The sequence below is a fragment of the Macaca fascicularis genome, chromosome 16 (genome assembly GCF_037993035.2).
Source record: "Macaca fascicularis isolate 582-1 chromosome 16, T2T-MFA8v1.1".
Taxonomy (NCBI): Eukaryota; Metazoa; Chordata; class Mammalia; order Primates; family Cercopithecidae; genus Macaca; species Macaca fascicularis.
In genome coordinates, this window is record NC_088390.1 from 55696159 (window position 1) to 55723233 (window position 27075).

Consider the following 27075-nt stretch of genomic DNA (forward strand, 5'->3'; position numbering starts at 1 on the left):
GAGAACTGTAATGATCTCATTATTGGAAGAAATTAGTCTCATTTTAGTATCATTTTACATGGGAAGGCTGTTTAGTGGTAGGAAGAAAATGGTTAGATATCATCTTTTTTGTTTGTTTGTTTTTGAGATGGAATCTCGCTCTGTCACTTAGGCTGGATGCAATGGTGCTATCTTGGCTCACTGCAACTTTCACTGCCCTCCCCCCACCCCCTCCCCAGAGTTCAAGCAACTCTCCCATCTCAGCCTCCCAGGTAGCTGAGACCACAGGCGTGCAACACCCCACTGGGCTACTTTTTGTATTTTTAGTAGAGACAGGGTTTTACCACGTTGGCCAGGCTGGTCTTGAACTCCTGAGCACAAGTGATCTGCCTGCCTCAGCCTCCCAAAGCTGGGAGATTAGATGTCATCTTAATCAGGATTATCCAAAATTCATTGATGCTCAAGAATGTCAGACAGGAGCTACTGCCTTTCTTTTCATTTCTTCCATAAAGTTTATCCTTTAATTAATTAATGTCTATAAAAATAAAGCCATTTATTGATCTCTGTTAAGCATTGTGCAGTACGCTATAGTGGTTAAAAGCACAGACTCTAGAGTAAAACTGTGTGGGTTCAAATCCTGTCTTGGATTTGAATCCTAGGTATGTTTTCTCATCTATAAAACGGTATTGTGTTAATGCCTGGGATGGTTGTGAAGATTAAATGAATCAATTATGATAAATCATTGCAAAATGCCCCATTCAGTAAATGTTAACTAGTACTGTTTTCATCATGATTTTATATAATTTGATCCTAATTACAACCTTATGAGGTAGACTTTTTATGCTTATTTTATAAATAAAGAGACTTAGAACTTGTTCAAGTAGCTTGTCCCAGATTACCAGAGGTGCTAGCAAGAGGTGGACCTGGGATTCAAAACCAGAACCCTCTGTCTCTCTCTCTCTCTCTCTCTCTCTCTCTCTCTCAGACAGGTTCTCATTCTATCGCCACTCTTTTTCCTGGATCCTGCATCACCCTGCTTCTTGATTTATGCCTTTGTTTTGACAGAGCTTATCCTTACTAGCTTTCTTGGTAAAGGGTGCATGACTCTATCACTTCATAGCTCTCTCTTATGCTGTTTGTCTTCAGGTATCTAAAATGACATGCTCATCCTGCCCCTCCTTCATCCCTCCCTTTTTCAGCTGAGATTCTGAGAAAGTGCAGTCCTAATGTCCTAAGGCATCTCTTGTATATAATGAATTAGCTATGCTCCTGTGCGTCTAGAATAGGACTCTAGGCATGTACTTTCCTTGGGAGAATAGAGAAAATACTTAAATCGTTTTCTGTATTCTGTAGATCAAATAAGGAACCCTGATTGAAAAAGGCTGTGATGTTAACTATTGGCTTTCTATAGTAGATGAGGATATAATGCCTAAAGCACCATATTTTTATCCTCCTAATATTATTATATTTCAAATTCCGTTAATGTTCATTATTTATATCAGTATGACTACATAAAATTAATCTGTAATTCTACTTAGCCACAGAATATAGTATAATTACATTTCATTTCTTTTTTTTCTCCCTCCTCCGAGATGGCGTCTTGCTCTGTTGCCCAGGCTGAAGTGCAGTGGTGCGATCTCGGCTCCCTGCAACCTCTGCCTGTCAGGTTCAAGCAATTCTCCTGCCTCAGCCCCCTAACTGGGATTACAGGCAGGCGCCACCACACCCGGCTAATTTTTGTATTTTGAGTAGAGATGGGGTTTCACCATGTTGGTAAGGCTGGTCTCGAACTCCGGACCTCATGATCTACCCGCCTTGGCCTCCCAGTGCTGGGATTACAGGCGTGAGCCACCGCACCCGGCCCATATAATTTCCTTTACAACTTTTTGTTCTTCTGAAATTAATAAAGCCTTGGGTTATTTTGTTTCTTTTCCTTATGTTTCTGTGTTCCTGTTACTAAATCATTGGCAGACACTATGAAATTCATAAATGTAAAAGTCCCTAATATGACCAAACACAAAATCTGTTTTTTAGGGCTCACTCTCCTGCAGTTTTCTATTCCCATTCTCCAATTGAGACTACTGTCATAGTTGCTCTGGTTCTGGAATATGCCCTCACTATCATCCCTGGAATTCTTTTCACCTTTTTCTTCTGTTGTATCTTTTGTTTCCTGGATGCCACATCATCCTGCTTGTTGATTTATGCCTTTGTTTTGACAGAACGTATCCTTACTAGGTTTCCAGGCAAAGGGTGCATGACAAGTAAATTTTTTTTTTTGAGCACTATGAACTTGAATTACAAATTTCATAAGAAGACATACTTGATAGTTTGGCTAGATAAAGAACTATAGGTTGGGAGTTTTTTTTCCATCAGAATTGCAAAGACATTACTTCATTTTCATGTTGAGTTCAGGGTGTTGTTATTTGAGTTCTTGCTCATTTTTATATACTCTCTGAAATCTTTTAAGAATGTTACTTTCTTGATTTTTAAAAAATTAATGATGCTGTGCTTGGTGTAGGGGTCTTTTTTGTATCTTCTTATATGAATTAACTGTTTTCATCTGAACATTCCTATCTTCCAGTTCTGAGAAATTCTTTCTTCTTACTGTTTCTTCTGCTCTCATTCTGGAACACCTGTTAGCTATGTTTTGAACATCCTGGAATGACTGTCATAATTTATTTTCTCCCCTCTTTCCTGTCTCTTTTATTTTGTACTAATTGCTGGCAGATTTTCTTTTAAACCCTCTTTCTTTTTTTTTCTAAGTTTTTTTTCTTGGTTGGTACTTCTTACACCATCTTGCTATTTTACGAATGCAACATTTATTCTGAAGAAAATTAAGTGCTTTGTTTTTTTGTTGTCGCTGCTGCCTGCATTGTCTTTTTTTGCTCTTAGTGTCTCTGTCACATCCTCTTTGTTTTGGGCCCTTTCTTTTATAATAGAGGCCTTCTTTAAACATCTGGTACTCTGTGGCTGTTTTATTCATACTTAAGTAAATAATGCTGATTCTCTACTTTCCTGCCTATAACATTTAAACTTGGCTTCCATTGTTACTGAGCTGTGCCGAGAGAAGGGAAGTCTCACTGTTCTGGAGGACTGTATCTAGGTCCAGTACTGCCTCTGTACAGTTTTTTTTATCCTGTCCTTCTGTTTCATGTTCCTCCCTACATGCCCTCCCTGTGGTTGCTGGTACCTTCAAGTCCTAGGCCTTTCAGGGGTTCTGGCAGCATATTGACCTCCTCCCTAAACCCCAGTGACTTAGGTTTCAGCCTTCTCGGGTCTAGTGAATCACTTTCTACTGTTTGCCCATCTGTTTTCCATCTTACAGAATTTTGTTCACATTTCATCTGCTATAGTTTCTTTTTCTATTCTCTTTGTCCTTTTGGGTGTATACCTTTTTAATTTCTTAACTTTCATTTTGGTTGAGTTTCTGAGTTATTAGATGATAAATGACTGTTCTCTCTACCATGTTTAACTGGAAATGGTCTACAGAGTTTTTTCTATTAATAATAGTATTCAGGCACAAACATATACACTTCCCTATTCCCCTATATACCCCTGCAAAATAGGGCATATAGTATATACACTGTTTTGCAACTTGATTAAAAAAGAAAACCTTTGTATAATGGGTTTCTTTAGTTTATAAAGCTCTATTTATGTTTTTAACCTTAAAGGTAAAAATTTTAACTTTATATGTGTATAACTTACCTCATCTGTCCCCTGTTAACGGTCATTTAGCTCATTTCAATTTTTGCCACTATGAGAAATGCTACTCTAACCATCTTTTACACACATAATTGCCTTCTTGTGACATAGGTAATCTTTGGGAAGCACTTAGACCAGAACTTGGTATAGAGCAGAGGAGCTGCCATTACTGCTTGTGTTTGCTGGGATCATACAAGAAAAACATTCTATAATTTCTTCACCAGCTTATTTCCATGGAGCTTAGTGAGAATTTCTTAGGAAGCCTTTGAGAAATCTTTTTAAATTATATTTTCTAGTAAACATAAATTATAGGTAAGAAAGTCCTATGTAGCTTAGCCTATTGTATTCATTTTACAGCGTCTAAAAAGTCTTTGTCATTTGTTGATTTGGTTTTGTTGTTCTTGTTGCATAGCACTCCCACCAAAGGCATAGAGAACAAAGCTTTTGATCGCAATACAGAATCTCTCTTTGAAGAACTGTCTTCAGCTGGCTCAGGCCTAATAGGAGATGTGGATGAAGGAGCAGATTTACTAGGTATGATAGCTCATCTGAAGAAGTATCATACTGTTTTTAAAATTGATTTTTTAAATGATTTAATTGAAAAGTCCTTTAAAATGTCCCCAACTGCTCAGTGGCACAGGGTTATTGCCCTTTTAGGTAGTTATTGGGAACATATTCTTTGTGATCATGAAAGTTTTAAATGAAAGCACCTTTGCTTATGGATATGCTTAAAACTGAATTGCATTTAAACTCATATTTTGAATTCATACAACACAGTTTATTGAACTCCTGCTACACATAAGAAACATGGTGTGTATGTGTGTGTGTGTGTGTGTGTGTTTGCGTACGTGTGTGTGTGTGTGTATGTATGGATTGATGGCTAGTTATTTCCTGGCTTACCTAAATTTCATTATATGCTGTTGACTTTAATTAAATAAGAAATTATAACACTTGATTTTTCTAAGCTTTCACAGAGTATATTATGTTGTAGCTCTATGGTAAATATAATCATTTTAAAGTTTGTGTTCTAGAAGAATACATGGTTTGAAAAGAATATTGCATTTGGCTCTTAGACTATTTGCCTGCTGACCTTTGCCAAGTGGCTTAACCTTTTTGGACCTTAATTTCCTTGTGTGTAAAATGAAGGAGCTGGACCCTAGTTCAGGAGTCTGGCAAACTGCAGCTTACCTCCAACCAAATCCAGCTGATCTCTTGTGTGCGTGTTTAAATGAAGTTTTATTGGAACACAGCCACCACCATTTACTTATTGTCTGTGGTTGCCTTTGCCTACCAACAGCAGTGTTGAGTAGGCAACCGAAACCTAAAGCCTAAAATATTTACTGTCTGGCCCTTTATAGAAAGAGTTTGCCAACCCCTGCCCTGGATGATCTCTAAAGTTCCTTTCAGTGCAGGATTCTGGCTCATATGAATCAGTTTTGGTGTACCTTCCTTATAACTTAAGACCCTATAGAAATTTAAAACTATATGGAATTAAAAATATATGCCTTTGGAGATACTAAGCTAAAAAAAATTTGTATCTATTGGTATAATTATAGTGCAGACTACACTGTTCTCAAAAGGTTTCGTTTGTTAATTGTTATGACTTTGGAGTGGAGTGACATTGCTTGCATTATTTTATGTTAAATTTATTGATTCCCAGTTATGTCCTTGACATTGTAAAGTGTTTTTGAAGGAAAACACAAGTTCTATCTAAATGTCTATCTAGGCCGGTTGCAGTGGCTCATGCCTGTAATCCCAACACTTTGGGAGGCCAAGGCAAGTGGATCGCTTGAGCTCAGGAGTTCGAGACCAGCCTTGGCAACATGGCAAAAAATACCAAAATTAGCCAGACATGGTGGAGTATGCCAGTAGTTCCAGCTACCTGGGAAGCTGAGGTGTGAGGATGACTTGAACCCGGGAGGCAGAGGTTGCAGTGAACATGGGTTGCACCACTGCGTTCCAGCGTGGGTGACAGAGCCAGACCCTGTCTCATAAAAATAAATATCTAGTAAGAGAGATTGAAAGTATTTTAAGTACATACAGTTAGACAGAAAGGGACTGTCACCATTAAAGTTTAAGTAAAACTTTGGAAGAAATTGAATGAATTGCGTTTCTTATGGAGGGCTAAGAAAGTTTTAATTCTTTTTTTTTTTTTAAAGACAGACTCTCATTCTGTTGTGCAGGCTGGAGTGCAGTGGCGTGATCTTGGCTCAACACCACCATGCCTGACTAATTTTTGTCTTTTTAGTAGAGACGGGGTTTCACTGTATTGGCCAGGCTGGTCTCAAACTCCTGACCTCGTGATTCGCCTGTCTCGGCCTCCCAAAGTGCTGGGATTACAGGCATGAACCACCGCGTCCAGCCTGAAAGTTTAATTCTTAAGGAATACCATTTTTATATTTACTTTTATGTTTTAATTTTAGTTAACATCAAATTATACCTGAAAAGTTTCTTTTAAGACATAATTGGTTTAAAAAACTAACTCCCTGGCAAAATTGAGAAGCAGATGAAAAAAATGTTAGAAGAACTTAAAAATGTATATTCAGTGCAGTAAAATTCACCAGAATCGATATACATCACCCCACAAAATTCCTTTATGCTGCCTGTTTGTATTAACAAGAATGAAGTACTTCTGAATATAATTTGTACACTGTGTTACCTCATAATGCAGTAATGAGTGACAAAATTTTTAAGGTTGGTGGCCCCAAACTTTCTTTTCTTATGAAGCATTTAGAAGCCCCATAGTGCTTAGAAATATCTGTGGTCTTTTAAATCAAATAAGAGTAATATCCTGATGCTTTGGTTTCTTTGCCACTTTAAAGATAAGAAACAGACTACCAACTATCTTTTCCATTTTGTAGATGTTGATACATTTACCTCTAGAATAGTCCAGATTAGAATATTTTAATATATTACTGTAAGTTTAGTTACTTATGAATACTTTTGGTCAAAGATGGTAAATAAAAATGTTCCTGGCTGGGCACAGTGGCTCATGCCTATAATCCCAGCTCTTTGGGAGACTGAGGTGGGCAGATCACCTGAGGTCAGGAGTTCGAGACCAGCCTGGCCAACATGGTGAAACCCCAGCTCTACTAAAACTACAAAAATTAGCCGGGCATCGTGGTGTGCACCTGTAATCCCAGCTACTTAGGAGGCCGAGGCAGGAGAATTGCTTGAACCTGGGAGGTGGAGGTTGCGGAGAACTGAGATTGTACCACTGCACTCCAGCCTGAGTGACAGAGCAAAACTCTGTCTCAAAAAAAAAAAAAAAAAAAAAAAAAAAAAAAAAAAAAAAGTCCTTGGCTTCTCTTCTGTGTAATTCAGTGATAACAAATTTCAATCATTATATATGGACTCAGTACTTAAGATTACCCTTTTTTTTGGAGCGAGATCTCACTATGTTGTATAGACTGTCCTGGAACTCCTAGGCTCAAGGAATCCTCTTGCCTTTAGCCTCCCAAGTAGCTGGGACTACAGGCATGCACCATCATGCCAGCACAACCTTTTTCTAATTTTACTAATTTAAAAGAATCTCAACAATTTGTCCTTTATCTTGATTGGTGCCTCATCCCTCAACTTTCTTATTTAAAACTCTCTTTGCTGGGTTTCTGTGATATCAGCTTGCCCATGTCCTTTCCAGTCTCTGACTCTACCTTTTCAGTCATCTTAACAGGATCTGCTTCCTTTCCTCATCTTTCAGATATCAGCGCTCCTGTCCTAGGTCTGATACTTTGAGAAATCATATTTGCTCTCATTGTTTCTTGGTTTTCATGGCTAATTATTCCCAAGTTTTTATCTCCATCCCAAATCTTTTTCTAGAGCCCAAGACTATTATTTCCTAATTGCATACTAGACACCCCTAAGATGACCTGGAGGGCTTTACATTTGACATGTATAAAGCTCAGTTTGTCATCTTTATTGTTCTGTCCCCCAAGGCTGTTCTTGGACCAACAGGCACTGTTTCAGTGAATGAATAGCTCTCTATCCTGCACCTCTCAGTTTCCCTCACAGCGCATCACCAAGGCTTGTTTGTTCCCTCTCCTAAATGTGTGTGTGTATACATACATACATACATATATACATATATATATGTGTATATATATATATTTTTTCTTGCCTTGCTTAAGTGATACATCCTCCAGAAATTCTGCCTTGATCCCCTTAGTTTTCCCTGAAATGTATTCCCATGGCACTGCATTTTATTATACCACTTTTCATACTTTACTGTTATTTTTTAGTTACCTGTCTCCCTGGACAGACTGAGTTCAATGTGGCTGAGACAACTGTGTTTTTGTTCACGGTTGCATCTTTAGCACATAGCAACTGAGTGAATGGATTGCTAAATAGTTCTGACGGTTTTGTTTCACCTCAAAATCGGTGATTCTTCTCCTTTTGGGATTAAAAATTCTTTACAGGAGAATTTGTAAGAGAGCAATGCACCTTTGGAAAAATACATGTATAGAACTAGGTAAAATTGTGCATTTTCTCAAGGAATTACCATATAACTCTGAAGCTCATCTGTGGACCTAGCTTGAGAATCAGTGTTAAAATCCAAATAAAACTTCTATGATTTTAAAAACGGCCAGGCAGTTTGGTTTTTTTTGCTTGTTTTTAATAAGTAAAGTTATCAAATTTATTGGACCTAAATTTGTGCTTCATTTAAGTCTTGAATAGAAATGAGGCCACTTTAAGTTACGTTTTTCTTATAAAGAATTTTTATTGATCATTTCAAAATGAAATTTTAGCTAATCCTATTGGTTATATATTCAATTTATACACCATATATTAAGGTAACTCTTCATTGGGAATGTGTACATTTAATGTAAACTTTATTTATTTTTGCCATCTCAGAAAGGCTTTATTTCTACTTCATCCGGGTCTCATACATACTCAGAGGCACCATCATGTGTTTCCATTTGGTATCCTCGTGACTTTTTGTAGTCTTTTCCCTTAAGAGTAGACTCTGTACATTGCCAGTTAATCTTTTAACTATAATTTTAAAATGTTGTTGCTGTTGTGTCATTGATGCAAGAAGACCAATAAAAGTACAGTACAGGGAAATTCACAACATATTATAGTGGAACAGCCTGAGTCACATTTAGGTGATGGCGAGGACCCAGTAGCAGTATATTCATGCACCTGAAGACATGCAAGCCGAGTAGGATAATATATGGATTATACAGTGAATTTTCTAAGCCCACTGAGGACTTTGTGTCTTTTCAAAAATGTCCTGTATACCCTCCAGTTTGCAGAATATCTGTCTTGTCTACTGGCTTCATGGCTAATGTAAACTTTAGAAACTATATTATAGGATTTGTTTTTCCTGTAGAACACATTTCAATTTTTTTCCTTTTTATAAATATTTACACTTCATTGTGTTTAGTTAATGGTTTCTCTACATCTTGTCAATTTCTTTGTTTCCTCTCTTTCAAAGTAAATGAGTTTAGTTCTTGCTTTCTGAAAACAATCTAATTGAGATTCTCACTCATTTTTTTCTTGGGCTGCTTACCTAGGGGAATATTCTGGTGTGTATGATTTTTGAATATTTTAATATTACTGCTTTTTAAGCTAGGTGTTCTTGGCTGCTGTTCTCATCTAATGCTTTCTCATCATTTTTTTCTGCTCAACTATTTTTTTGCCTTTCATATATTTTCAGCTTTCACGCTTATCTAAGTGCTTGAGAGTTTATAGCAAACATAGTTACTATATAAACTTTTTTCAACCAGTCTACACTCTTATTTCTTCTGTCTCTATAACTTTATTAAAAAGTTAACTTTCCCAGCCATTGTATCTACAAAGGAAGAAAAAGTTAGCATTAGTGTTTTAAGCAAATATCTTGCCGAAGATTGTTTTGGAGTTAAGAATTTGGAAACATTTTTGGGATTTTTATTTTGTTTGCTTTGGTTTCAGTTTGTGGATAATACATAGGTAGATGATTAAGTAATCTATTTCTGATATTTAATTCATTCTGGTGTAAGTACCTTGATCTTTGAGAAAATTAGAATATAGACAAAATATGAGTCCAGGTGCACAGAATATGTAGCATTCCTAGGTTGGCTGTATTTGTTTTAAGTAATTTTAAAATCATTTGGAAAATTACCTTTTTTAAAATAAAGGAACATGTTAACTCCTTTGTCTTGTGTAGTTTTCTTTAGAAAGATTTCTTTCCTGTTTACTTGGGTTATGATTATTACTTCTTCCATTGTATGTGATTTTCCAACATTATTAGCTCACAATTCCTTGAGATGAGTGACTGGTGGGTTTTTTTGTTTTTTTGGGTTTTTTTTGTTTTGCTTTGACTTTTTGTTTTTTGAGTGATATTCCCTAGTGTGTTGTTTCATTTCTTCAGTTTCTCAGGAGAATCAAATTACTAGCTTTCTTCTCCCTAAAGACCACTCCGTTGGATCTTGCATTGGATGCTGTATGTGCCTGTCTCACAGTAGTCATTAAAATGCCAAACACTGTCAAAGATAGCCACTCAAGTGATAACTGAACATTATTATTTTATAGGTGGCACTTTGAAGGAAAGTTTGTATTGTTGATTGAAGATTTTCAATCTAATTATAGTCATTTTTATTGTGAGAAAGAATTGGTAAAGCATTTTTTAGCTATATCAGCATCCTTATGAATGAAGGAAATCATCTTTATTTCTGTCTTTTACACATCATTATGCATTAAATCATAACATTGTGATTCCAGATGTTTTCATATCATGTATAAAACTTTATAGATTAATAATCTGTTTTCATGCTGTTTCTTACGTAAAACATTTCTTGTTCTTTGTTTTTGCTTTACATGGAATGCATGGGCTTTAAGACCATAATTTCTTTGGTAAGGTTTCATCTGCCTTGGGGTTCTGTCTTTCTTTGGCCTTGGTTTTGCCTGTTCTCTATTAATAAGGTCTAATTTTTAGGCAAAAGCCTCCAAGGTCGGATGTGATTTAGAAACAATTTAGATCCATATTAAAGCTGTTCTTTTTTCCCCTAAATAATGTTGGAATATTAGAATATTTGGCAGAAACGTCTTGATCCTTTTGAAATACTATCTATGAGAAATAAAATATAGACTAACAGATATTGAAAATTGGCCTCATTCCCTAGCAAGCCAATCCAGATTTAAGAAAGAAATTGGCCAACAAAATCTTTAGCCTTGTTTGTAATGAATAATTATTTATAATTTTATAATCTATTAAAGTAGATCCATCAAATGAAATAGACAAAATAAGATTAATAAAGGACAGATAACATTTCTAAAATAAAACTTGTGACTGTAGCTTATATTTTAAATGTATATGATTATTGATGTATTTATTTTCAAAGTCTTTATCTTTTTTCTTTTGATAGGAATGGGTCGGGAAGTTGAGAATCTTATATTAGAAAATACACAACTGTTGGAAACCAAGTAAGTATATGTGAAATTTTAACAACAGAAGATAAATAATTTTATTCTTGTCCAAGTCAATGACACTTCATCATTTTAACGTAATACTAATGGAATCTCCCTGTCCCATCTCGTTCCCCTCCTCTGAGTGTACACACACACACACACGCGCGCGTAATGTTGGGACCTACATTGCCCTGATGGATATGTTTCCTTGCCCTGTTTTTTTGTAGAAACAAATTGTCATCTCCTTTTCACTCTATAAGTATCCATGCCTTTTTCTTAATCTTCTGGATTTGTCCTGGTTTTACACGTTTTTTATTCCCTCCCCTGACATTTGTCTGTTTTCTTATCTCTTCTCCTGGGGTTTCTTTTATTTCCAGACAAATATTTTGAAGTATACTCAGCCTTCCTCTTCAGAGCTGCCTTCCTTAGCTGTGCATCCTTGGGTGCAATTTGTGGAGTCTTAAGCCCTCAGACACATTTAGTGGGACAGATCCCCAGTCATGTGGAAAAGCTGACTGGGTTCCTTTATCAGTTTGCTGTATCAGAGCAACTTTGGAACATCTGTGTATATCCAAGACAGACTACAGTTATAATGAGGTCCTATGCCCACTATGCCCAAAGGAACTGGATCTCCATTTTTTTTCTTCAGCTTAGACTGTCTTAACTTTCCAGTTTAGACTCTCGTTATTTATTAAAGGTAACATCAAGGAATAATTTTACTTTATTGATTGGGTAATATATTCTCAGGAATTATTAACAATAGTAACCTCATGAATGCTATTTTTAAAATTTAATATTCTCACTTTTTAGTAATTGATGGTCTGTCTTGTTTTATTCATTTGATAAATGAGTAAAACCTTAGACTGTTGCTTTGTGTTCTTTTTGCATTTATCTACCAACAACATCAGGTAGAATATCTTAAAGTATTAAATTATTCATCTTTATGGTTGTACAGTTACTTTAGTCTACAAAGGAATAGCTGAAAGATGGAAAGAATATTTATTTGTAATGATGCACTTGAAATATGTGTTTCTTAGAAATGCTTTGAACATAGTGAAGAATGATTTGATAGCAAAAGTGGATGAACTGACCTGTGAGAAAGATGTGCTGCAAGGGGAATTGGAGGCTGTGAAGCAAGCCAAACTGAAGCTAGAGGAAAAGAACAAAGAATTGGAGGAAGAGCTTAGGAAGTAAGTTTTAACTGTGTTGTTCTAAACCAAACTCTTTGCGAGTTATGCCACAAAGGGTTACAGGTGTAACCCTGAGACTGAGACCTTCTGTCCACTTAAGCCTGGAAGGCCAAGAGCTGCCTGGGAGAGGGCAAAGTGCCCCAGCCCATTGCCTCTGCTGTGAGCAGGCCTCTCCAGTTGCTAGCCTATTATCTAAATATTGACTCCTGTCACCCAGGCTGGGGTGAAGTGGCAAGGCCGTGGCTCACTGCAACCTCTGCCTCCTGAGTTCAAGCGATTCTCTTGCCTCAGCCTTCTGAGTAGCTGGGATTACAGGCACCTGCCACCACACACGGCTAATTTTTGTACTTTTATTGGAGACAGGGTTTCGCCATGTTGGCCAGGCTGGTCTTGAGCTCCTGACCTCAGGTGATCCACCTGCCTTGGCCTCCCAAAGTGCTGGGATTACAGGCATAAGCCACTGCGCCCAGCCTAAATACTGTCATTTTTTATGTCTATAATGATGCAAAAAAAGTTGGAGACTGTTCAAACATCTTTGTTTTGATAATAAGGAAATTTAAAACATTATTTTTTTAAATCCCGCTTTCTTTAATACCTGTTTATTTCTGAAAACAATGCTATGATATGATGATACTCCACCAAATGAAGGTGGCTAAATACCCTGTTTGGGAAAAGAAAAATAATCCTTTAGTGGTAGTTAAAATTGTTGACCTACTCTCTCTCTTTTTTTTTTTTTTTTTTTTTTTTGAAAAGATGAGCTCAATTCAAATAACATGTTTTGTTTTGTTTTTTTCCCCACTAGAGCTCGAGCAGAAGCTGAAGATGCAAGGCAAAAAGCAAAAGATGATGATGATGTAGGTTTACAGTTCTGGACTTTTTTTCTTACCTTACCATGTTTTGGTATTTTGGGAAGCTCTTTCTAAGTAAGCTTTGGATATAATACTATAAAGATTTTTAAAAGTCAGGAAGCATGTTAATGGTCATGAATAGGATAGCTCATGCTTTTACATGGTATCCAGATACTGAGCTTTCTGGCTCCATGCAGTGTGTTCATTTTCCCTCTGTGCCTCTGTGCACCTGTATTTGCATGTTCAAGTTCAAGGACCAACTGGGACATTTTGGGGTTTTTGGTTGTTGTTATTGTTGTTTGGTTTCAAATTTTGATTTATAAATATGAAAGCTTAACAATAATAATTATTTAATAGCATTAAACAAAAGATGAAGTCTAGAACTTTAGTACTAGCCAATTAGTTCATATTGTTGTGAACGTAAGTACAAAAGAATAAACATGAGCTTCTTGCTAATATGCTTAGCATACTTCTAGTCTTCTTTTTTTATTTTTTGAGGCAGAGTCTCAGTCTGTCACCGAGGCTGGAGTGCAGTGGTGCGATCTCAGCTCACTACAACTTCCACCTTCCAGGTTCAAGCCATTCTTGTGCCTCAGCCTCCCGAGGAGCTGGGACTACAGGTCTAATTTGGCTAATTTTTTTGTATTTTTGGTAGAGGTGGGATTTTGCCATGTTGGCCAGGCTGGTCTCTTAACTCCTGGCTTTAGGTAATCCACCCCAGTCAGCCTCCCACAGTGCTGGGATTACAGGTGTGAGCCACCCAGCCCAGCGTCATAATCATTCTTGTAACAGATATTTGCAGGTCAAAGGTCAGACCAAAGATATATGGTTGTTTTGGACAGAATGATCACTTGGTGCCCCTTCAGTCTCTGTTTTTTAATATCTTATTTAATGATACACACAAAAACATGTAAGGCCTGCAGGTTATGAATCATAATAAATTAACATTTTGAACTTACCACCCAATCTGATCATTAGAACATTGCTAAACATTGAACTATTCTGCGTTCCTCCCCTGCAGAGAAAGCTGCTATCCTATATTTATCATTTGCTTAACTTTAAAAAGTAATTTTATCGTATCACATATGTATATATGGTTTAATTTTTACTTTTTTGTGTTTCACACTATATTTAGTCTTGGGGACCAGCTTCTTTTCCTCAGTGGCATGTTTTTGAGATTCATCCACGTTTTAATATAGTGCTGTAGTTATCATTCATGTTTACTACTTTATGATACCCCATTGAATGAATAGTCTACAATTTATGTTTTTATTTTTCTGTTAAGGAATATTTAGTTTGTCTCAGCTTTTTACAATGCTGTTGTTACAAACATTACAGTACAAGTCTCCAGGTGGGCAGGAGCAGTAAGTAGCCTTTCCAGAGTACATACCTACTAGTGGGCTTGCTGTGTTATAAACTTAAGATCTTTATCACTTGTTGTTTAACTTTATTGAAAGGAGAGGCCCAGGTTCTGTAACAGAACAACAAAGGAGGAGGACTGCTAAGGGCTAAGCTTAGCGTCTTTCTTACTGTCCCAAACCTTTCAGCTTTGATGCAAAATGTGGATAATGAAAGCCTATAGGACATTGACTTGAGCCGTGCTCCTTTGAGGTCTTACCCCTATGCTTACTCTATATTCACATATTCTCTCTAAGAGTAATTCTGACTAATACAATTGTCTCCATCTGTTTGCATTTATGTTGGTATTTTAGCGACTCTTATAGTTGAATACCTTGGTAACTAGGCAGTAAGTTTACCCTTCATGCTGGTCTCAGGTGAGTATGTGGTTTGGTAATTTGAGATAAATGGAACTAACTTATAACTATTTTCTGAGTGACAGTTGTTACAGAGCATGAATTAAAATAATGTTAGAGCAACATTTATAGGTGAAACTTACAATAGCATATTAAATCTATGTAGATAACAATTTTGGTTTTAGTTTAAAATCTGCACTATTCTTTATTTTTATTTTAGTATTATTACTATTTTTTAAAGACAGAGTCTCGCTCTGTTACCCAGGCTGGAGGAGTACAGTGATAATCAGCTCACTACAGCCTTGAACTCCTGGGCTCAAGTGATCCTCCTACCTCAACCTCCCAAGTAGCTGGGACTACAGGTGCATGCCACCCCACCTGGCTATTTAATTTAATTTTTTGTAGAGCCAGGGTCTCACTGTGTTGCCTAGGCTGGTCTTGAACTCTTGGCCTCGAGCAATTCTATGCAATTTTTATTTTTTTAACCTCAGCCTCCTGAGTAGCTGCGACCAAAGTTGTGTGCCACCCCATACCTGGCTAATTTTTTATTTTCTGTAGAGATGGGATCTCACACCACATTGCCAAGGCTGGTCTCAAATTCCTGGGCTCAGGTGATACTCCCAAAGTGCTAGGATTATAGGCATGGACCATCGTGCCTGGCCCTACTGTTTTTTTTTGTTGTTGTTGTAGTTTTGTTTTTTAAAGACAGGATTGCACTCTCTTGCCCAAGTTGAACTGCAGTGGTATGATCATGGCTCACTGCAGCCTCGATCTCCCAGCTCAAGCCATCCTCCTACCTCAGCTTCCCAAGTAGCTGGAACTACAGATGTGTGCCACCACTCCTGGCTACAGGGTTTTACTATGTTGCCTAGGCTGGTCTCAAACTAAGCTTGAGCAATCTACCTGCCTCAGACTCCCAAAGTGCCACTACTACAGGCGTGAGCCAATGTGTCCTGCCCCCTACTATTCTATTTTTTAGCCTTATTTTTTATATATTTTTAAGAACTACGAGAATAGACCCCCAGTACTCTTTATGATTTCTTTGTAATATGTTCAAATATGTATGTATATATTCAGAAATTAAATTGCCACCTTTTATCTTTGTAGTCATGAGTGATTATTTAAATCTCTTTGTTGGCTGGGCACAGTGGCTTACACCTATAGTCCCAACACTTTGGGAAGCTGAGGCAGGAGGACCACTGGAGTCCAGTATTTCAAGACCAGCCTGGGCAACATAACGAGACCCTGTCTCTACAAAAAAATTTAAAAATTAATCGGGCATGTTAGCATGTACCTGTAGTCCAAGCTACTCAGGAGGCTGAGGTGGGCAGATTGCTTTAACGCAGAAGTTTGAGGCTGCAGTGAGCTGTGATTTCACGAACACTGTGCTTCAGGGTGGGCAACAGATCAAGACCCTGTCTCAAAAAATATATTTAAAAAAATAATTTTAAAAAATCTCTGTTGATTTTGTTATAAGGCCATTTTTCTTTAAATGATCTACTAGATTAGAAATTAAGGAATGCTTAAAAACTGGAAGATTTTGCATAACTCTGAGATGAACACCAAGACATATATAAGCTTCCAGAATGATCTCTCATTTTCTTGTCATTATAGAGTGATATTCCCACAGCCCAGAGGAAACGGTTTACTAGAGTAGAAATGGCCCGTGTTCTCATGGAGAGAAACCAGTATAAAGAGAGATTGATGGAGCTTCAAGAAGCTGTTCGATGGACAGAGATGATTCGGTGTGTATAACAAGCATTCCATTATTTTCCTACTATTATTTTGTAGGTTTGAATATTCCTTCATTTGGAACTAAAATCCTGCCCTGTGAGATCCAAGTCCCTTTCTCTGTTTACTAGGAGAGACTTTCTAAAGTAACACTCAGAATTAGCAACAGAATGTGATCAAAGGAGGTGCTTTTTGGGCCAGTAAACGATCTTGGAGGATGTTACGATGACCTCTAAAAGGCAATTATTATTACTTAGGAATGATGGTCATTTTTCATGTGTAGAAATCAATACTACTTTCCCGGTAATGTCCGGAAAAGATCACACTTTCATATGCAACACAGGAAAATCAATTATTTTGACTCAGTGTCTTTCTGTCAAATACTCTTGCTTGATTTCTTTCCCTCTTTTCTTTTTTTTAATTTTTTTATTTTATTTATTTATTTATTTATTTATTTATTTATTATTATACTTTAAGTTGTAGGGTACATGTGCATAACGTGCAGGTTTGTTACATATGTATACTTGTGCCATGTTGGTGTGCTGCACCCATCAACTCGTCAGCACCCATCAACTCGTCATTTACATCAGGTATAACTCCCAATGCAGTCCCTCCCCATGAGATACCATCTCACACCAGTTAGAATGGCGATCATTAAAAAGTCAGGAAACAACAGGTGCTGGAGAGGATGTGGAGAAATAGGAACACTTTTACACTGTTGGTGGGATTGTAAACTAGTTCAACCATTATGGAAAACAGTATGGCAATTCCTCAAGGATCTAGAACTAGATGTACCATATGACCCAGCCATCCCATTACTGGGGATATACCCAAAGGATTATAAATCATGCTGCTATAAAGACACATGCACACGTATGTTTACTGCGGCACTATCCACAATAGCAAAGACTTGGAATCAACCCAAATGTCCATCAGTGACAGACTGGATTAAGAAAATGTGGCACATATATACCATGGAATACTATGCAGCCATAAAAAAGGATGAGTTTGTGTCCTTTGTAGGGACATGGATGCAGTTGGAAACCATCATTCTTAGCAAACTATCACAAGAACAGAAAACCAAACACCGCATGTTCTCACTCATAGGTGGGAACTGAACAATGAGATCTTTCCCTCTTTTCTAACTGCTTGTGCCAAGTACACCCTTCCATTGGTATCTTTCAGTCAGGTGGCTCTTAAATCTCACCCAATGCTGCCATCTAATGGTCATAGTCTCAGTAACAGTGTTTCTTTAATTTAGAAAGAGCTCCCGAAAAGTTTATAAATGAGCTGCCCCCATCAGATTTACCAGTAATAGTATACATTCACATGTTGTTTTTAAGTTTATGAGCATATTCCTTAATTGCCAACTTTTACTTCCTTAGTATTACATCATTTATTTCAGTTTATGTACCCTTAACCAATGTTATACTAGAATCAAGTGTTTTAACACATCATTTTACAATTTGCTGTAATTGTAATTGCTTATAACTGCCCATAAGGAAGATCAGTATTCTAATCTATATTTACTAGACAATGAAACTAACCCACTAAGAAGTGTGTTCTTAACTGCAGTATTTAGTGGATATCGAATAAATAGTAAGTAAATATTCAAAAAACTGAAAGTGGACTTTATTTATTTATTGAGATGGAGTCTTGCTCTGTTGCCCAGACTGGAGTGCAGAGGTGCAATCTCAGCTCACTGCATCCTCCACTCACTGGGTTCAAGCAATTCTCCTGCCTTGGCTCCCTGGTAGCTGGGTTTCCAGGTGTGCACTACCATGCCCAGCTACTTTTTGTATTTTTTTAGTAGAGACAGGGTTTTGTCATGTTGGTCAGGCTGGTCTCGAACTTTTGATCTCAAGTGATCCACCCGCTTCGGCTTCTCAAAGTGCTGGGATTACAGGCGTGAGCCACTGTGCCCAGCCGGACGTCACTTTCCATTGCTGTTTTTAACTCTAGCCGCCAAGTGGTAGTCAACAAATTAAAGGAAATGGTAGCTTACTTTTAACTTATTCACTGAATTAAAGAATGCTTTTAATTTAGTTCGTAACAAAAAAGTAATGAAAAGGGAGCTCTGATTATGATGGCAGAATCCCTACCACCTTATAAATCAATTTGGAATATCCTATTTTCTGAAATTTTGTTGAATTACCTGTCAATCCAGTTTATCCTCTTCCCTGCTGTGGTCATCTTTCCAGTGACGGAGAAGTTTTAGTCTTGTGAAAAATGACCCCTCAGAACGCCAAAGTTTCAAGCTATTTTGTGAGAGCTGCAAATACAGGTGATAGAGACTTTCATGTAAAGATGGGAATTTACAAGGCAATATTTTAATAAAAGGGAAAGTTAGAGGGTATCTTTTCAATAAAAAATGTTAAATACCATTCAGGCATGTTGGCTATCTGTCTAGCACGTATTATAATCCTCTGTCGGTAGACTAAGCTCTTTGAGGAAGGGATGATAATTTTATTTTTCTTGGTAGAATTAGCTTTAGCAGATTGACTGACACATGGTAGGTCAAAGTAACTACTGTATTTATTGAATTTAATTGTTGACTCTTCTCTGAGTATCCCATGAACTTCTTGGGTCTCTTGTTCTTCAGAAAGAAAGGTAGACTACCTCACTGATAACATATTTATTTTCTTTTCTTTTTGAATGTAGGGCATCACGAGAAAATCCAGCCATGCAGGAAAAAAAAAGGTCAAGCATTTGGCAGTTGTAAGTATTGAAAACCAAATAAAGATGTTAGACAGCACATGAGACAAGAAAATTGCAGTCAAAATTTATTTCCAAGAATGATTTTATGTCCATTTTCTTTCCTTCATTTTTTTTTTTAAACTAGGGTAATGGGTAAGTAGCTAAACTGACCTTTTTTTTTTTTTTTAATCTATAGTATGCCAACTCGGTAAGGCTGTTCTCAAGGACAAAAAAAATGATATTGTAAGCTGCATCGTGTTGATTGTGCATTTGTTGCAATCCTCTGCCAAATTTAAATAATGGGAATTATTTATAGACTTGAAAGTGACCTGGATCCCCGTTAAATAGGCTTCTGATTGGCTGGTTTTGTAATTGTAAGAAACCTTACAAAGTGAAGATGAGGAATTTAGTGCTTGTAGGGTTTGAGTAGTATTGTGTATGTATTGGGCTTGGGTTATGTTTGTGCTAGAAGTACTCTGTGTTTACTGTGATTAAAACCCATTTTTGGTGAATCTGCTATTTAATGGAAGTGTCAGTTTAAAAAAAAATAGACCTGAAAGTAGTTATTTAAATTGAGCTTAATCAGAAAATGTATAAGATGTGTGTTAACATGGTAATATGTGTGCTAGTACTTGATTATAATAAGCTATTTTTAGAACTGGCATACTAAGCTTCTATTCACATCACACAGCCATAACCTTGCTGTTTAACAATCGCTCTTACCTTGCACCAAGTAGGAGCTAGCAAAAAAAACAAAAAAGTATATATTTATTTAGTAGGAGAAGTTTCCTCTACTTAAGAGCTTCTTGCTTTCATTATGGAAATTGCTGGTTAAAGAACAGGCACCCGCCAATCTAAGCAATAGTTTCTCTTCGCTGAATGTCTGAGTTTGGCTATGAGTTATTGCTAAGGCTGCAGCGTGTAACTACAGAAACTGTTTTTGCCAATTTCTAATTCATTGCCTTGTAAAAGTGCTCTGAAATTTTCTTCAGCATAAAAGTTCGTGGAAAATCAAGGGTTGTTTCTCACAGTACATGTGACATGCAGACATACTTTCTTCTTTTAGTTTCAGCCGACTTTTCAGCTCCTCAAGTAACACAACTAAGAAGCCTGAACCACCTGTTAATCTGAAGTACAATGCACCCACATCTCATGTTACTCCCTCTGTCAAGAAAAGAAGCAGCACCTTATCTCAGCTCCCTGGGGATAAGTCCAAAGCCTTTGATTTCCTTAGTGAAGAGTAAGTCTCTTCAAATTAATCGTTATACTCTAAATTAAGTTAATGGTTCAGAATATTCTTGGCCTTTTATCAGCTATAAGGATTCAGGTAAATCTATAAAAAAATCATTTCTGGGCTGGGCGCAGTGGCTCACGCCTGTAATCCCAGCACTTTGGGAGGCCAAGGTGGGCGGATCATGAGGTCAGGAGTTGGAGACAAGCTTAGCCAATACGGTGAAACCCTGTCTCTACTAAAAATACAAAAATTAGCTGGGCATGGTGGTGTGTGGCTGTAATCCCAGCTACTTGGGAGGCTGAGGCAGAAGAATCGCTTGAACCCAGGAGGTGGGGTTGCAGCGAGCTGAGATCATGCCACTGCTCTAGCCTGGGCGACAGAGTGAGACTCCGTCTCAAAAAATAAACAAATAAATAAAAAATAAATAAATAAAATCATTTCTGTAACTTGGCTATCTTTAAGTAAATTACTTATAGTCAACAGTTTTTATGAAAATTGCATTTTAGTTTTTATAAAAGAAGGATTTTTAAAAAATGCCTCATTTTTGCTGTTATGATAACATTGATAAATACCTATTAATAGAAATGTTAATGGTTTTCAGAGATAAATGAGCCTTTATCCTAAATGTCTGAACATTTCTGTTGGTGTCAAAGGACCTGGTTTTCTGTCCTGATTTGACTACCCATTAGGTACAAATGCTTGGGAAAATTAACCTTTCAGAGCCCCCAGTTTCTCTGTCTGTAAAATTAATCTGATACCCTATCTCAAAGGTGATTGGATCCAATTATTATCTGTGAAGTATCTGACATATAGGTAGATACGTTAACTGTGGTATATATACATAGCAACTCATCTTATGAAAATTTAAATGGCCAAAAGAATGGCAAATTATATTCAAAATCATTTTAATAATATTTTACCTTATAAGTACAAAGTTTACCAAATCAGTTTGCATTTTTATCTTCTGAAACAAGTTAATGGGATCTAAAATCTAACCTGTATCAATCTTCCTAAGCAGATATTGATTTATTCAATTTTTAAATCACTTCTAGCACATTTTCTGGCATTAGGATATTCTCAGTAAATATTTGTTTAATGAACGACAACAACAAAAAAGCCAGAACTACTTAAGAATTTTCCCGTTTCATATGGCCAGCATCTGAAACCTGATAGAAAATTGGTGGCTGGGGCCGAACACAGTGGCTCAGGCCTGTAATCCCAGCACTTTGGGAGGCCAAGGCGGGCAGATCACAAAGTCAGGAATTGAGACCATCCTAGCTAACATGGTGAAACCCCGTCTCTACTAAAAATACAAAAAAATCAGCCGGGCGTGGTCGTGGGCGCCTGTAGTCCCAGCTACTCGGGAGGCTGAGGCAGGAGAATGGTGTGAACCTGGGAGGCGGAGCTTGCAGTGAGCCGAGATCGCGCCATTGCACTCCAGCCTAGGTTTCAGAGGGAGACTCTGTCTCAAAAAAATAAATAAAATAAATAAATTTGGTGGCTGATGATTCAATTTAATGTAACAAAGCTGCTTGCTAACCTGTTAAAGCTTAGGCACTGAATTCACTACACAAACTTAAAAAGACCAGCTTTAGTATAACACTTTTTTTTTTTTTTTTTGAGATGGTGTTTTGTTCTTGTCCCCTAGGCTGGAGTGCAGTGGTGCCATCTTGGCTCACTACAACCTCCACCACCCAGGTTCAAATGATTTTCCTGCCTCAGCCTCCCGAGTAGCTGGAATTATAGGTCCACACCACCATGCCTGGCTAATTTTTGTATTTTTAGCAGAGATGGGGTTTTACCATGTTGGCCAGGCTGCTCTTGAATTCCTGACGTCAGGCTATCTGCCCTCCTTGGCCTCCCAAAGTGCTGGGATTACTGGCATAAGCCAACGCGCCCAGCCTGTTACAACACTTTTTAAGGAGCTGTTACAGTTGGAATAAACTAATTTGAAATCATGTAAATTTTTGTTGTTTTTGCTGTTTTAGTGACAGAGGAGAGATAAAACTGGGGATAAACGTAATTAAATGTATTCACATAATTAAAAAGGAAAATCTTTTTTCCTTTTAGAACTGAAGCTAGTTTAGCCTCACGCAGAGAACAAAAGAGAGAGCAGTATCGTCAGGTAAAAGCACATGTTCAGAAGGAAGATGGTAGAGTGCAGGCTTTTGGCTGGAGTCTGCCTCAGAAGTACAAACAGGTAATATGCACATGTGGTAAGAGCATCCAGCAGGAAAGAAGAGGGCGAGTTGAGTGTGCCTGGGCATGAAGGATTCACCATCCTCATCCCAGCCCTGCTCATCTCAGCCCTGCTCATCTCAGCCACATGGACTGGGCACACATTTAAGCATGGAGGGTGGTGGCTTTCAGGCTGTTTTCTGGAGCTGTAGAACTCAAATGAAATGCTCTGAGTGTGTGAGGAGGGGAGGAGTCAGTGAAGGGTGGCTAAGTGCGCGGAGTTTGAGGTACCAGCTCTGCTGTCGCCAGAGCAATTCTGGTTTAATATTTGAAGATTTCGTTTTTTGAAAAACCAGTGTCATTATTGAAAAAAATCATTGGCATGGAACTTTTCAAACTGTTCATTTAAAATTAAGTTCAGGTCTTCAGGAACTTTATCTGTCTACTCCGTAATTCCTACCCCAAAAGACTCACATGTTCATGTACAAACACATATGCGTGTGCATGTGTGCGCATATGTGTGAATTAGAGCCTCTTTTTGAGCTCCCATTGTATTATGTTTATTGAATTGCTCAAATAAGAATGGCAAAATTGGCTGATGCCTGTCATTGGCTCATGATGCCTGTTATTGGCTCATGCCTATAATCCTAACACTTTGGGAGGCCAAGGTGGAGAATGGCTTGAGCTCAGGGAGTTTGAGACCAGCCTAGGCAACACAGCATGACCTCATCTCTACAAAAAATTTAAAAAATTAGCTGGGTGTGGTGGCCTGTGCCTGTAGTCCCAGCTACCTGGGAGACTGAGGTGGGAGGGGACCGCGTAAGCCCGGCAGATTGAGGCTGCAGTGAGCCGTGATCGAGCCACTGTACTCTAGCCTGGGCAGCAGAACAACCCTGTCTCAAAAAAAACAAAAACAAAAACAAAAAACCTGAGCTTGATTTCAAGGAGTAAATAACAGCAGTGCTTGCTCATGTCTCAGTGGATCTATAAGAATTTCACTTTTGATGTGCCTTTTTCGCTCCTCCTTCCACGATTATTAGGTAACCAATGGTCAAGGTGAAAATAAGATGAAAAATTTACCTGTGCCTGTCTTTCTCAGACCTCTAGATGAAAAAGATACATCAATGAAAGTAAGTTCATTGTGAATTTAAAGGAGATATTTTCTAAACTCTGGGTAGTTTTTTTTCTAAAACCAAAAAAGCATAAGTATTACTTCTATGGTGAGGTTATTGTTCATTTTATAATTTTAGGTTATATTAAAGACCTGTATTTACAACCATTAGTTATTTTAAGAAAAAAGGAAAATTCTAAACATTTCTAGACTTAATATTGTTTTCTTTTTCACCTGAGAAGCTGTGGTGTGCTGTTGGAGTCAATTTATCTGGTGGGAAGACCAGAGATGGTGGTTCTGTTGTTGGAGCAAGTGTATTTTACAAGGATGTTGCTGGTTTGGATACAGAAGGCAGTAAACAGCGAAGTGCCTCTCAGAGTAGTTTAGATAAGTTAGATCAGGAACTTAAGGTAAGTGTGTAACATTTGACCTGGTTTATGAGACTATGAGTTTAACTCTTTCATCCAAAATTCACCTCTGGGTCCAGCTTCTAACTGGAATTATTATGCCCTGGCTTACTGTCCCTCAGCACCCTTTTAAAATAAATTTTATTGAGGTATAATTTACATGCAATAAAGTGTGCACTTGAAATGGGTATAGGGCAGAGTTTTGACACATGTGTACACCTATGTAATCACTACAGTGATCAAGATAATAGAACGTTTTATCATTGTTCTGCTTTACCTGTTAGTTTTGTTGTTGCTATTTATAGACAGAGTCTCGCTCTATCACATAGACTGGAGTGCAGTGGCATGATCATGGCTCACTGCAGTGTTAACCTCCTGGACTCAAGTGATCCGTCCACCTCAGCCACCCGAGTAACTGGGACTACACACCCACACCACCACACCTGGCTAATTCTTTTATTTTTTTTATAGAGATGAGGGTTTCACTGTGTTGACCAGGCTAGTCTCAAACTCCTGGTCTCAAGCAATCCTCCCACCTCAGCCTCCCAAAGTGCTGGGATTACAGACGTGAGCCACTGTGCCAGCCTAACTGCTAGTTTTTCATCTACTAATTAATATTGATAGGTGGTTGTATTAGTCTGTATTCACACTGCTGATAAACACATACCCGAGACTGGGAAGGAAAAAGAAGTTTAGTTGGGATTACATAGGTAACCTCTGGGGAGGCCTCAGAATCATGGCAGGAGATGAAAGGCACTTCTTACATGGTGGCAGCAAGAGAAAATGAGGAAGAGGGAAAACGAGCAAAAGTGAAAATGAGCAAGAGTGAAAACCTCTAATAAACCCATCAGATCTCGTGAGACTTATTCACTGTCACGAGAATAGCACAGGAAAGACTGGCCCTGTGATTCAGTTACCTCCCGCTGGGTCCCTCTCACAACACGTGGGAATTCGGGGAGATACGATTCAAGTTGAGATTTGGGTAGGGATGCAGCCAAACCACATCAGTGGTTGTATTTTTATCCTTCCAAATAATCTGGAAATAAATTTGAAATAGTATTGCCTTTTACTGTAACAGCACCACCTTATGAATATTTGCACATACTTATTGTTTGAAACATTTTTCGTCCTTTGTCTATACAGGAACAGCAGAAGGAGTTAAAAAATCAAGAAGAATTATCCAGTCTAGTCTGGATCTGTACCAGCACTCATTCGGCTACAAAAGTTCTTATTATTGATGCTATTCAACCTGGCAACATCCTAGACAGTTTCACTGTTTGCAACTCTCATGTTCTGTGCATTGCAAGTGTACCAGGTAAGAGTGAGTCATGCGTTTCTCTGCCCTCCCCTCCATCCACACCACCTACCTGCTGGACATTGATGTGGCAGCTGAAGATGCAGTTCTTTACCTTGCTGTCATGAAGCTTATGTTCTTTCTAGTTGGGGAGGATTAAAAAACAAACTGGAAACCATTGAATAAAGAAGATATTTTCAGGTAGTGAAAATAACTGTGAAGAAAATAAAACAATGCAAATATGAGAAGATAACTGGGAGCCGGAGGACTGTTTGGATTAATTAATAAGGAAAGGTCTTCTAAAGTTTTGGATTAAACATTATGTGATGTTAAAACATTAGTTTAAAAATTAAAGATGTGTATGTGATATATCCATATGTTGGAATATTATTCAGTCATGAAAAGGAATGAAGTTCTTTTCTATATTTTATATTTTATTGTGGAACACTTAATATGAGATACTTTTTTTTTTTTTTTTTTTTTTGAGACAGAGTCTTACTCTGTTACCCAGGCTGGAGTGCAATGGCACAATCTTGGCTCACTGCAACCTCCACCTCCCGGGTTCAAGTGATTCTCCTGCCTCAGCCTCCCGAGTAGCTGGAATTACAGGCGCCTGCCACCACGCCTGGCTACTTTTTTGCATTTTCACTAGAGACGGGGTTTTGCCGTGTTGGTCAGGCTAGTCTTTTTATTTTATTTTAATTTTTTTTTGAGATGGAGTCTCACTCTGTTACCCATGCTGGAGTGCAGTGGCACCATCTCAGCTCACTTCAACTCTACCTCCTGGGTTCAAGCAGTTCTTCTGCCTTAGCCTCCCAAGTAGCTGGGACTACAGGCACGAGCCACTACACCCAGCTAATTTTTGTACTTTTGGTAGAGACAGGGTGTCACCATATTGGCCAGGCTGGTCTCAAACCCCTAGACCTCGTGATCCACCCGCCTCGGCCTCCCAAAGTGCTGAGATTACAGGCGTGACCCACCACGCCTGGCAGTCAGGTTAGTCTTGAACTTCTGACCTCAAGTGATCCACCCACTTCGGCCTCCCAAAGTGCTGGGATTACAGGCATGAGCCACTGAACCCAGCCTGAGATCTACCCTCTTAACAAATTTTTATTTTTGTTTTTTGAGACAGGGTCTCACTTTGTTGCCCAGGCCAGATTGCAGTGGTGCATTCACAACTCAATTGCAGCCATGACTCCCGGGCTCAAATGATCCTCCCAACTCAGCCTCCTGAGTAGCTGGGACCACAGGCGCACACCACCACACCTGGCTAAGTTTTTTGTACTTTCTGTAGACAGGGTTTTACCATGTTGCCCAGGCTGGTCTGGAACTCCTGGGCTCAAGTGATCTGCCTGCCTTGGCCTCCCAAAGTACTGGGATGCCCAGCCCTCTTAACAGATGTTTAAGAGTACAATGCATTATCCTCTAGGTAGAAGTTCTGACACATGCTCTTAACACAGATGAACCTTGGAAACACTATGCCAAAGGAAATAAGCCAGACACAAAAGGACAAATATATGATTCCACTTATATGAGATACCTAGAAGAGGTAAATTCATAAAAA

General features: G+C 38.1%; 1 protein-coding gene across 20 annotated transcripts in view; it reads left to right on the forward strand.

Annotated features, from left to right (window-relative positions):
- The window catches only part of SPAG9 (sperm associated antigen 9), a 163488-nt gene that overhangs the window by 106220 nt on the left and 30193 nt on the right, over positions 1-27075 (forward strand). For 11 of the 20 annotated variants that reach the window (XM_045375014.2, XM_045375017.2, XM_045375009.3 and 8 more), the window contains 11 exons: positions 4094-4215; positions 11025-11082; positions 12105-12257; positions 13060-13111; positions 16474-16604; positions 19252-19308; positions 20354-20527; positions 22592-22721; positions 23740-23829; positions 24053-24220; positions 25361-25532. In XM_045375014.2, coding sequence (XP_045230949.1) covers positions 4094-4215; positions 11025-11082; positions 12105-12257; positions 13060-13111; positions 16474-16604; positions 19252-19308; positions 20354-20527; positions 22592-22721; positions 23740-23829; positions 24053-24220; positions 25361-25532 — 1307 coding nt within the window. Of the gene's footprint in view, positions 1-4093; positions 4216-11024; positions 11083-12104; positions 12258-13059; positions 13112-16473; positions 16605-19251; positions 19309-20353; positions 20528-22591; positions 22722-23739; positions 23830-24052; positions 24221-25360; positions 25533-27075 lie in introns of those variants that run through there. The other 9 variants (XM_074019315.1, XM_074019320.1, XM_074019314.1 and 6 more) reach the window with 3 other exon arrangements.